This window comes from Eurosta solidaginis, chromosome 4 (genome assembly GCF_040869045.1).
Source record: "Eurosta solidaginis isolate ZX-2024a chromosome 4, ASM4086904v1, whole genome shotgun sequence".
Classification (NCBI taxonomy): Eukaryota; Metazoa; Arthropoda; class Insecta; order Diptera; family Tephritidae; genus Eurosta; species Eurosta solidaginis.
The window spans coordinates 233,726,983-233,740,485 of record NC_090322.1 but is presented as its reverse complement, the minus strand read 5'-3'; the positions used below and the strand labels follow the sequence as shown (position 1 = coordinate 233,740,485).

General features: G+C 38.4%; 1 protein-coding gene across 1 annotated transcript; it reads right to left on the bottom strand.

Annotated features, from left to right (window-relative positions):
• Nucleotides 1-430: 430 nt before the first annotated feature.
• LOC137251074 (cytochrome c oxidase subunit 4 isoform 1, mitochondrial-like) lies at nt 431-1,226 on the bottom strand. Its single transcript, XM_067785034.1, has 2 exons — nt 1,180-1,226; nt 431-1,109 (listed from the first exon to the last, which is right to left on the bottom strand). The coding sequence occupies exon 2, from the start codon at nt 1,095-1,097 to the stop codon at nt 555-557; it is 543 nt and encodes a 180-aa protein (XP_067641135.1). The 5' UTR covers nt 1,098-1,109; nt 1,180-1,226; the 3' UTR covers nt 431-554.
• Nucleotides 1,227-13,503: the final 12,277 nt, after the last annotated feature.

Here is a 13,503-nt window from a genome sequence, read left to right as displayed (position 1 = left end):
AGTAATACTATCGAACAAGTTCTTATTTTGCACTTTAGGTCCAGTTTTGAACTAGAAATTCAAGTCACAAGTTACTGAGTTGCCTACATGATATGTATGTACTGTACGGACCGATATAAATTCGAATACTGTTTGCCTACTTGGGAACCAGCATTAACGGCGAAAACGACAGGTACTATTTATGAGTCTACATTTCCTTTCCATCGACATTTTATTTCGAATACACCAAGATCAATCTCATCACCTTTCGACATAGTCCAAGACTCTGAACCAAACATAAGAACCGGTATGACGAGCGATTCAGTCCAAAATAGCACTTGTTGGCAGAATTCATTCTCCATTAGAGATATATATGTATGTATGTGACATGTTCTTAGTTAAATTAAGTATTTCCATATGTCCCGCAAGAGTATTTTGCAGAGGTTTTATACTAATAGCATTATTATATTAAGAAACGATATAGTATTCTAGCAGTTAGCATACGTCATAACAAATTCACACCAAAATTCACATAAATCAGTTCTAACTATTTTAGCTAAGATATCATCGAAAATCTACTTCCAGCGCTCCTTTTCATAATCCCATTTGGATGATATACCAGTAACGGGATTCACTTGTAATGCCAGCATACGCTTCAATTGTGCACTACGATGTTCCTCATCAAAAGATACCGGATATTCGGGATAAACGGTATAGAAATATGACAATGACAACCATACACCAAAAGAACACACGATTAAAGCTGCACCAACACAAAACTTCCAATCGGATGTTGGAGCTTTCATTTCAGCAAATGTCTTACAAAAACTATAACGATATAATTGCTTCTTTTCATCGATCGACAATTTACGCCAATCGCCAGTTTCCTTTTGCCGCAATGCACAAATTTCTTGATCAGGTTCGCGAAATCGTACCGGTGGCATTGGATAGTCCAAGCGATCGTGGTATCCAGGCGAACCATTCCAACCATAGCCTACAATTTCGCGTTTTCCAATGCGTTCCATAACTGGATCGCTATGAGTATATCGTTGTGTGCCTAGGCGTGCGTCGGCACATTGACGAGCAAGGCGTAGAAGTGGACGCTTCGTTGAAAACATTTTTACGGTACTCTGCAAGAGAAGACGTAAAATTATATATGTATTGAAGTGGACTTTTTGAAGATTTTATTTATATATTTACTTGCAAAAAGAAATTTTTAAAATCTATTCGCCTTTTTAATTTAAAATTGAAAATATATGTTTTTGACAGAGATAGCTAGGATAATTTGATTTTGAATTAAAAAAAGTTCATTTAAGGCCATTACACACTGCACAATTTACAGACCGAAAAAAGATCGAACAAAAAGTTGAATGTTCAGCGCGTATTAAAAGTCGACCTTCTGTTCTATTAATTCCGTATGTTCGGAACATTCGTCTCCATTCAAGAATTTGGGGGAACGGTTTATATTTGAAATATTATGTATATACTTATTTGATATATTCGGACCTCGTGAGGTAGTATCAAATGAACGTATTCCGAATATTCTAAATTAACGGTTTACACGGAACGTTTCCATGAATACCTAACGGAGAAGAGCTTTCCGAAATTTCAGAATAAAAAGATGAACACTCCCTGTGCAGCAGGACCACACAAAAGCTTAACTCTTCTGTCAACGTCAAGGTAAGAACATAAAGTTCTAAAACAATAAGCAATTTTCTTTTATTTTTGTTTTTGGGGTAAAGTATATCAACCGTTCCACTTAAAAAGCTTCATCGCTTCGATTTGAATGAAATTTGGTGAACTTGCTGTGCTATATAGTAGTGTTAATTTCACCTAGGTTCGCTCCTAAATTTTGGATGGTTACGGAGATATAAGCGTCTGAATTCTCAATTTTTTTGTGGAAGCCTTTTTCTATAAATCATAAGTCGTGTAATTGGCTTTCTAAGAAGAAATGAATAAAACGGTTTCTAAAGTATTTTTTCCATTCTTTTCGAATATAAATATAAAAAAAATTTTTATTAAAATTTTTTTTTTTTTTAATTTTTTTCAAAGAGGTGCATTTTTCATATTTTTATTTTTATTTTTAAATAAAAGCTTGATATTTTTCCTTTAAAATGATACCTATAGTATTTTGGGACGCGAAAATTTCTTTAATACAATAACTTTTAAAATGTCTTTAAAATCAGTTCTTGAAGATAAAGATATAGAAAAATCTTCAAGAACTGATTTTAAAGACATTTTAAAAATTATTGTATTAAAGAAATTTTCGCGTGCCAAAATAAAATAGGTATCATTTTAAAGGAAAAATATCAAGCTTTTATTTAAAAATAAAAATATGAAAAATTTTACTAAAATTTTTCTAAAAAATTTTTTTTATATTTATATTCGAAAAAATGGAAAAAATACTTTAGAAACCGTTTTATTCATTTCTTCTTAGAAAGCCAAATTACACGACTTATGATTTATAGAAAAAGGCTTCCAAAAAAAAATTGATTCAGGATTTGTCACAAAACCGCCCTCTATTAGAGTTAGATTGAAGAACGCTTCATCTCAGAATGCTGTTCATTAACTCCCTCTTATGACATATAGGGACTTATGCTCATATAGGGAGTTTTTGAAACAAATTTTGAGATTGGGTATGAAAAGATGAAATCAGTGTACAGGAGCACACCACAAGGCGGATCTATACAACTTCTGCTGTAGTCGTTGATAATCAATCCCGAGAGACCCGTAAAACTCTCGCTGTACACAGATAATTTTACCGAGCTAGCGGTGAGTGCCGAAGAAGATTTAACGATGAGCTGTACGAGCTCTACGCACACATCAACATAGTCCAGCAAATTAAAACGCAGCGGCTGCGCTGGCTAGGCCATGTTATGCGAATAAAACATGATGACGCTGCGGCCAAGAAACTGTTTCTATCGGAACCCGCTGGAAGGACCAGGTGGAAAATGATTGAAACTCCCCTGGTGTGACCAATTGGCACCAGTTGGCAGAGAGAAAATGAAACGATGCATGGCTCGTGATAATGTATGGCATTGAGAAAAGATGAGATGATACTTGAAATGTTTGAGAGAAATGTTCTTCGGAAGACTTATGGTTCTGGCCGTGATGCCGGCGTGAACTCCAAAGGCTTCGGTTTGCAAGATGTTATGCGAATGGACTTAGGCGCTCCGGCAAAGAAAGTATTTCTATATACATCTATATTTGGTAATAGAGGAAGGGCAATACCCCCACAGAGTTGGAGGAGACAGGTGGAAGAAAATATCCCTTGGTGCTGCCAATTGGCGTCAGTTATCGAAAAACAGGGACAGCTTGCTTGACTTTTCACGAAACGGCTAAAACGGGTAGGCAGTTAATTGATAATGATAACGACGAAGTTCATTTGAGTGGCATCAACTCCTTTAATCAAATTCACAATCAGTTAAATTAACGTTTATTGAATTTATCGATTTATTAATTGTCAGAACTTCCAAGCAAATAAAGTTGAGTTACTTAATAGTTTACATACAAAATAACTTGATTTTGTGCAAAAGTTCAGAAACTAATGGACCATAAACACAGTTAATGTGCTGCAATTAGCACTTTCATTTCTTCATTAACTTTGTCAGAGTGGCTCTGAAGCTGTGAGTAATGAATAAATAAAAAAAGATGTATATTTTTATACTCAGTTGAGCAGAGCTCACAGAGTATATTAAGTTTGATTGGATAACGGTTGGTTGTACATATATAAAGGAATCGAGATAGATATAGACTTCCATATATCAAAATAATCAGGATCCAAAAAAAATTTGATTGAGCCATGTCCGTCCGTCCGTCCGTCCGTCCGTCCGTTAACACGATAACTTGAGTAAATTTTGAGGTATCTTGATGAAATTTGGTATGTAGGTTCCTGAGAACTCATCTCAGATCGCTATTTAAAATGAACGATATCGGACTATAACCACGCCCACTTTTTCGATATCGAAAATTTCGAAAAACGGAAAAAGTGCGATAACTCATTACAAAAGACAGATAAAGCGACGAAACTTGGTAGATGGGTTGACGTTATGACGCAGAATAGAAAGTTAGTAAGATTTTGGACAATGGGCGTGGCACCGCCCACTTTTACAAGAAGGTAATTTAAAAGTTTTGCAAGCTGTAATTTGGCAGTCGTTGAAGATATCATGATGAAATTTGGCAGGAACGTTACTACTATTACTCTATATGTGCTAAATAAAAATTTGCAAAATTGGATGAAGAACACGCCCACTTTTTAAAAAAAAAATTTTTAAAATTCAAATTTTAACAAAAAATGTAATATCTTTACTGTATATAAGTAAATTAAGTCAAAATTCAACTCCAGTAATGATATGATGCAACAAAATACAAAAATAAAAGAAAATTTCAAAATGGGCATGGATCCGCCCATTTTCATTTAGTTTGTCTAGAATACTTTTATTGCCATAAGTCGAACAAAAATTTACCAATCCTTCTCAAATTTGGTAGGAGCATAGACTCTATGACGGTAACTGTTCTCTGTGAAAATGGGCGAAATCGGTGGAAGCCACGCCCAGTTTTTATACACAGTCCACCGTCTGTCCTTCCGCTCGGCCATTAACACAATAACTTGAGCAAAATCCGATATATCTTTACTAAACTTAGCCCACGTACTTACCTGAGCTCACTTTTTCTTGGTATAAAAAATGGGCGAAATCTGACCATAACCACGCCCACTTTATCGATATCGAAAATTACGAAAAATGAAAAAAATGCCATAATTCTATACCAAATACGAAAAAAGTGATGAAACATGGTAACTGGATTGGTTTATTGACGCCAAAATAACTTTGGAAAAAACTTTGTAAAATGGGTGTGACACCTACCATATTAAGTAGAAGAAAATGAAAAAGTTCTACAAGGCGAAATCAACAGCCCTTGGAATCTTGGCAGGAATACTGTTAGTGGTATTGCATATATAAATAAATTAGCAGTACCCGACAGATGATTTTCTGGATCACCTGGTCCACATTTTGGTCGATATCGCGAGAACGCCGTCACATATACATCTAAGGGCCACTCGCTTTTAAAGCCCTCATTAATACCTTTAAGTTGATATCCATATCGTACAAAAACATACCAGAGTCACCCCTGTCCCACCCTAATGGCGATATCTCGAAAAGGCGTCCACCTATAGACCTAATGCCCCCTCCCTCTTAAAATGCTCAGTAACACCTTTCGTTTGATACCCATATCGTACAAACATTCTAGAGTCACCCCTGGCCCACCCTAATGGCGATATCTCGAAAAGGCGTCCACCTATAGACCTAGTGTCCACTCCCTCTTAAAATGCTCAGTAACACCTTTCGTTTGATACCCATATCGTACAAACATTCTAGAGTCACCCCTGGCCCACCCTAATGGCGATATCTCGAAAAGGCGTCCACCTATAGACCTAATGCCCACTCCCTCTTAAAATGCTCAGTAACAGCTTTCGTTTGATACCCATATCGTACAAACATTCTAGAGTCACACCTGGCCCACCCTAATGGCGATATTTCAAAAAGGCGTCCACCTATAGAACTAAGGATTACTCCCTTTTAAAATACTCACTACCACCTTTCATTTGATACCCATATCGTACAAACACATTCTAGAGTCACCCTGGCCCACCCTAATGGCGATATCTCGAAAAGGCGTCCACCTATAGACCTAATGTCCACTCCCTCTTAAAATGCTCAGTAACACCTTTCGTTTGATACCCATATCGTACAAACATTCTAGAGTCACCCCTGGCCCACCCTAATGGCGATATCTCGAAAAGGCGTCCACCTATAAACCTAATGTCCACTCCCTCTTAAAATGCTCAGTAACACCTTTCGTTTGATACCCATATCGTACAAACATTCTAGAGTCACCCCTGTCCCACCCTAATGGCGATATCTCGAAAAGGCGTCCATCTATAGACCTAATGCCCACTCCCTCTTAAAATGCTCAGTAACACCTTTCGTTTGATACCCATATCGTACAAACATTCTAGAGTCACACCTGGCCCACCCTAATGGCGATATCTCGAAAAGACGTCCACCTATAGAACTAAGGATTACTCCCTTTTAAAACACTCATTACCACCTTTCATTTGATACCCATATCGTACAAACACATTCTAGAGTCACCCTGGCCCACCCTAATGGCGATATCTCGAAAAGGCGTCCACCTATAGACCTAATGCCCACTCCCTCTTAAAATGCTCAGTAACACCTTTCGTTTGATACCCATACCGTACAAACATTCTAGAGTCACCCTTGGTCCAGCTTTATGGCGATATCTCGAAAAGGCGTCCACCTATAGAACTAAGGATTACTCCCTTTTAAAATACTCATTACCACCTTTCATTTGATACCCATATCGTACAAACACATTCTAGAGTCACCCTGGCCCACCCTAATGGCGATATCTCGAAAAGGCGTCCACCTATAGACCTAATGCCCACTCCCTCTTAAAATGCTCAGTAACACCTTTCGTTTGATACCCATATCGTACAAACATTCTAGAGTCACCCTTGGTCCACCTTTATGGCGATATCTCGAAAAGGCGTCCACCTATAGAACTAAGGATTATTCCCTTTTAAAATACTCCTTACCACCTTTCATTTGATACCCATATCGTACAAACACATTCTAGAGTCACCCCTGGCCCACCCTAATGGCGATATCTCGAAAAGGCGTCCACCTATAGACCTAATGCCCACTCCCTCTTAAAATGCTCAGTAACACCTTTCGTTTGATACCCATATCGTACAAACATTCTAGAGTCAACCCTGGCCCACCCTAATGGCGATATCTCGAAAGGGCGTCCACCTATAGACCTAATGCCCACTCCCTCTTAAAATGCTCAGTAACACCTTTCGTTTGATGCACATATCGTACAAACACATTCTAGAGTCACCCCTGGCCCACCCTGATGACGATATCTCGAAAAGGCGTCCACCTATAGACCTCATGCCCACTCCCTCTTAAAATGCTCAGTAACACCTTTCGTTTGATACCCATACCGTACAAACATTCTACAGTCACCCCTGGCCCACCCTAATGGCGATATCTCGAAAAGGCGTCCACCTATAGACCTAATGCCCACTCCCTCTTAAAATGCTCAGTAACACCTTTCATTTGATTCCCATATCGTACAAACACATTCTAGAGACACCCCTGGTCCACCTTTATGGCGATATCTCGAAACGGCGTCCACCTATGGAACTAAGGATCACTCCTTTTCAAAATACTCATTAACAGCTTTCATTTGATACCCATATCGTACAAACACATTATAGAATCACCCCTGGTCCACCTTAATGGGGACATCTCGAAAAGACGTCCACCGATAGACCTAAGGCCCACTCCCTCTTAAAATGCTCAGTAACACCTTTCATTTGATACCCATATCGTACAAACAAATTCTAGAGTCAGCCCTGGTCTACCTTTATGGCGATATCCCTAAATGGCGTTCATCCATAGAACTATGGCCTACTCTCTCTTAAAATACTCTTTAATACCTTTCATTTGATACACATGTTATACAACCACATTCCAGGGTTACCCCAGATTGATTTTCCTTATTTTGTCTCCATAGCTCTCAACTGAGTATGTTATGTTCGGTTACACCCGAACTTAGCCTTCCTTACTTGTTTAAATTATTTCGTGAGTAATATATTATTGCGCAATTTCTCAACGAATAAAATTAATATCCTTTTGCAAACACATATGTACATCCTCACGGTAGGATGGTGAAACATTAAATTAGTCGGAAAAAGTTCAAGTAGAATTTTTTTGAGTTAAATGTAAACAGTGCGAAAAAGGGAATACTAGTAAACAGGGACTCAAACTATTATAACTTTAAAATAAATTAAGTTTTTAGTCCGAAAGAAATTATTAAATACGGACTTTTATTTTACAAGTCTGAACATAAAAGTTAAATCCGGACTTTTACTTTTTAAATACAGAATGAAACTACGGCTATATAACTATGAAACGGCTCATCCATGTGACGATTTTTGAAGTTATACTTCTTTAGGCGCGTTATGATGAGAGTCAAATTTTAAAAAATGTGACACAAAAGTCACAGGTTGAAAAAGTAGTTCGTTTTTATGTTCGCTATGAATTGTATGAGCAAACTTGCTTTGAAGGGGATGTTTGTGTACGGATGTATGTACATATGTATTCGAAAAAAAGCTACCAACAAAATAACGCCTCTATTTTTGGTATATTTGCATGCATTTGTGTACATACATACGTATATATTAATGTTTGTACACTAAGACGATTTAATCCAACTTGTAAATATCTATTTCTTCTGCAGATATGTATGTGACTGAACTCCTAAACCAATGGACCGAATTTGATACAATTTTGTGAGAGTGTTTAAGAAAGTTTAAGGAAGCGATAGATTCACAAGTGAGTGCGGGAAGTGGATTAAGGCCGAACTATTTCAAATAATCAAATTTATGATGCGCTTGAAATTCCTTACAGGGGTATTTCTTGGACAAAGATAATATTTGAGCCGACCTATTCTAAATAAAATAGTGTATATTGCGATTTGTTAGTTCCGTGACTAGCTAATTATTTGGAAAAATTTTCTTTTCGGAAAGTGGAACAGGTACCGACCTATTCAAAGAAATCTTATTTACAGCTTTATTAATTGAAATTCCGTATAGGGGTACCTCTTTAACAAAGAAAATATTTTTTTGAAAAAAGCCCGAAAAATAAAACGAATGTAAAAATCATAGCAATGCTTTGGATATCCCCGGGATCTCAAAAACTTTCACCTAGGAAAACTTTTAAAACTGGTCTTTCTCGACTTAAGAAAATAGCTATTAAAATATGTCCCTGTTTGTAAGAATTCTATAGTGAAGGCCTTGAAAAGCAGTGGAGTCTTATTAGTTTAAACCAAAACCTTTTGACGATGAAGGTTAAATGCAGGTCCCTTAACGTGTGCTCTAATCACTCACAAACCATTTAGTGGCTGCCATTAAAGAATCTAGCTTCCACATATAAACCTCTTTTACAAGCACCGTAATAGGGCTTTTATTGTTCTGTTTGTTATACTCAGCTGAGCAGAGCTCACAGAGTATATTAACTTTGTTCGCATAACGGTAATCCGTAACGGCATAAACTAATCGAGATAGATATAGACTTCTATATATAACAAGTAAGGAAGGCTAAGTTCGGGTGTAACCGAACATAACATACTCAGTTGAGAGCTATGGAGACAAAATAAGGAAAATCAATCTGGGGTAACCCTGGAATGTGGTTGTATAACATGTGTATCAAATGAAAGGTATTAAAGAGTATTTTAAGAGAGAATAGGCCATAGTTCTATGGATGAACGCCATTTAGGGATATCGCCATAAAGGTAGACCAGGGCTGACTCTAGAATTTGTTTGTACGATATGGGTATCAAATGAAAGGTGTTACTGAGCATTTTAAGAGGGAGTGGGCCTTAGGTCTATCGGTGGACGCCTTTTCGAGATGTCCCCATTAAGGTGGACCAGGGGTGATTCTATAATGTGTTTGTACGATATGGGTATCAAATGAAAGCTGTTAATGAGTATTTTGAAAAGGAGTGATCCTTAGTTCCATAGGTGGACGCCGTTTCGAGATATCGCCATAAAGGTGGACCAGGGGTGTCTCTAGAATGTGTTTGTACCATATGGGAATCAAATGAAAGGTGTTACTGAGCATTTTAAGAGGGAGTGGGCATTAGGTCTATAGGTGGACGCCTTTTCGAGATATCGCCATTAGGGTGGGCCAGGGGTGACTCTAGAATGTTTGTACGGTATGGGTATCAAACGAAAGGTGTTACTGAGCATTTTAAGAGGGAGTGGGCATGAGGTCTATAAGTGGACGCCTTTTCGAGATATCGTCATTAGGGTGGGCCAGGGGTGACTCTAGAATGTGTTTGTACGATATGTGCATCAAACGAAAGGTGTTACTGAGCATTTTAAGAGGGAGTGGGCATTAGGTCTATAGGTGGACGCCCTTTCGAGATATCGCCATTAGGGTGGGCCAGGGGTGACTCTAGAATGTTTGTACGATATGGGTATCAAACGAAAGGTGTTACTGAGCATTTTAAGAGGGAGTGGGCATTAGGTCTATAGGTGGACGCCTTTTCGAGATATCGCCTTTAGGGTGGGCCAGGGGTGACTCTAGAATGTGTTTGTACGATATGGGTATCAAATGAAAGGTGGTAAGGAGTATTTTAAAAGGGAGTAATCCTTAGTTCTATAGGTGGACGCCTTTTCGAGATATCGCCATAAAGGTGGACCAAGGGTGACTCTAGAATGTTTGTACGATATGGGTATCAAACGAAAGGTGTTACTGAGTATTTTAAGAGGGAGTGGGCATTAGGTCTATAGGTGGACGCCTTTTCGAGATATCGCCATTAGGGTGGGCCAGGGTGACTCTAGAATGTGTTTGTACGATATGGGTATCAAATGAAAGGTGGTAATGAGTATTTTAAAAGGGAGTAATCCTTAGTTCTATAGGTGGACGCCTTTTCGAGATATCGCCATAAAGCTGGACCAAGGGTGACTCTAGAATGTTTGTACGGTATGGGTATCAAACGAAAGGTGTTACTGAGCATTTTAAGAGGGAGTGGGCATTAGGTCTATAGGTGGACGCCTTTTCGAGATATCGCCATTAGGGTGGGCCAGGGTGACTCTAGAATGTGTTTGTACGATATGGGTATCAAATGAAAGGTGGTAATGAGTATTTTAAAAGGGAGTAATCCTTAGTTCTATAGGTGGACGCCTTTTCGAGATATCGCCATTAGGGTGGGCCAGGTGTGACTCTAGAATGTTTGTACGATATGGGTATCAAACGAAAGGTGTTACTGAGCATTTTAAGAGGGAGTGGGCATTAGGTCTATAGGTGGACGCCTTTTCGAGATATCGCCATTAGGGTGGGACAGGGGTGACTCTAGAATGTTTGTATGATATGGGTATCAAACGAAAGGTGTTACTGAGCATTTTAAGAGGGAGTGTACATTAGGTCTATAGGTGGACGCCTTTTCGAGATATCGCCATTAGGGTGGGCCAGGGGTGACTCTAGAATGTTTGTACGAAATGGGTATCAAACGAAAGGTGTTACTGAGCATTTTAAGAGGGAGTGGACATTAGGTCTATAGGTGGACGCCTTTTCGAGATATCGCCATTAGGGTGGGCCAGGGTGACTCTAGAATGTGTTTGTACGATATGGGTATCAAATGAAAGGTGGTAATGAGTATTTTAAAAGGGAGTAATCCTTAGTTCTATAGGTGGACGCCTTTTCGAAATATCGCCATTAGGGTGGGCCAGGTGTGACTCTAGAATGTTTGTACGATATGGGTATCAAACGAAAGCTGTTACTGAGCATTTTAAGAGGGAGTGGGCATTAGGTCTATAGGTGGACGCCTTTTCGAGATATTGCCATTAGGGTGGGCCAGGGGTGACTCTAGAATGTTTGTACGATATGGGTATCAAACGAAAGGTGTTACTGAGCATTTTAAGAGGGAGTGGGCATTAGGTCTATAGGTGGACGCCTTTTCGAGATATTGCCATTAGGGTGGGCCAGGGGTGACTCTAGAATGTTTGTACGATATGGGTATCAAACGAAAGCTGTTACTGAGCATTTTAAGAGGGAGTGGACACTAGGTCTATAGGTGGACGCCTTTTCGAGATATCGCCATTAGGGTGGGCCAGGGGTTACTCTAGAATGTTTGTACGATATGGGTATCAAACGAAAGGTGTTACTGAGCATTTTAAGAGAGAGGGGGCATTAGTTCTATAGGTGGAGGCCTTTTCGAGATATCGCCATTAGGGTGGGACAGGGGTGACTCTGGTATGTTTTTGTACGATATGGATATCAAATTAAAGGTTTTAAAAGCGAGTGGCCCTTAGATGTATATGTGAAGGCGTTCTCGTGATATCCACCAAAATGTGGACCAGGTGATCCAGAAAATCATCTGTCGGGTACTGCTAATTTATTTATATATGCAATACCACTAACAGTATTCCTGCCAAGATTCCAAGGGCTGTTGATTTCGCCTTGTAGAACTTTTTCATTTTCTTCTACTTAATATGGTAGGTGTCACACCCATTTTACAAAGTTTTTCCAAAGTTATATTTTGCGTCAACAAACCAATCCAGTTACCATGTTTCATCCCTTTTTTCGTATTTGGTATAGAGTTATGGCATTTTTTTCATTTTTCGTAATTTTCGATATCGATAAAGTGGGCGTGGTTATGGTCAGATTTCGCCCATTTTTTATACCAAGAAAAAGTGAGCTCAGGTAAGTACGTGGGCTAAGTTTAGTAAAGATATATCGGATTTTGCTCAAGTTATTCTGTTAATGGCCGAGCGGAAGGACAGACGGTGGACTGTGTATAAAAACTGGGCGTGGCTTCCACCGATTTCGCCCATTTTCACAGAGAACAGTTACCGTCATAGAATCTATGCTCCTACCAAATTTGAGAAGGAGTGGTAAATTTTTGTTCGACTTATGGCAATAAAAGTATTCTAGACAAACTAAATGAAAATGGGCGGAGCCACGCCCATTTTGAAATTTTCTTTTATTTTTGTATTTTGTTGCATCATATCATTACTGGAGTTGAATTTTGTATATTCACCATTCATATATGTTTTATATACAGTAAAGATATTAAATTTTTTGTTAAAATTTGAATTTAAAAAAATTTTTTTTTAAAAAGTGGGCGTGTTCTTAATCCAATTTTGCTAATTTTTATTTAGCACATATAGAGTAATAGTAGTAACGTTCCTGCCAAATTTCATCATGATATCTTCAACGACTGCCAAATTACAGCTTGCAAAACTTTTAAATTACCTTCTTGTAAAAGTGGGCGGGGCCACGCCCATTGTCCAAAATCTTACTTATTTTCTATTCTGCGTCATAACGTGAACCCATCTACCAAGTTTCGTCGCTTTATCTGTCTTTTGTAATGAGTTATCGCACTTTTTCGGTTTTTCGAAATTTTCGATATCGAAAAAGTGGGCGTGGTTATAGTCCGATATCGTTCATTTTAAATAGCGATCTGAGATGAGTGCTCAGGAACCTACATACCAAATTTCATCAAGATATCTCAAAATTTACTCAAGTTATCGTGTTAACGGACGGACGGACGGACGGACCGACGGACGGACGGACGGACATGGCTCAATCAAATTTTTTTTCGATCCTGATTATTTTGATATATGGAAGTCTATATCTATCTCGATTCCTTTATATATGTACAACCAACCGTTATCCAATCAAACTTAATATACTCTGTGAGCTCTGCTCAACTGAGTATAAAAATGATATGGGTGAAAAGAGAAATTCATTTAGCCATGTCCGTCCGTCCGTCTTTAAACACGATAACTTGAGTAAATTTTGAGGTATCTTGAAGAAATTTGGTATGTAGGTTTCTGGGCGCTCATCTCAGATTGCTATTTAAAATGAACGAAATCGGACTACAACCACGCCCACTTTTTCGATATCGAAAATTTCGAAAAAC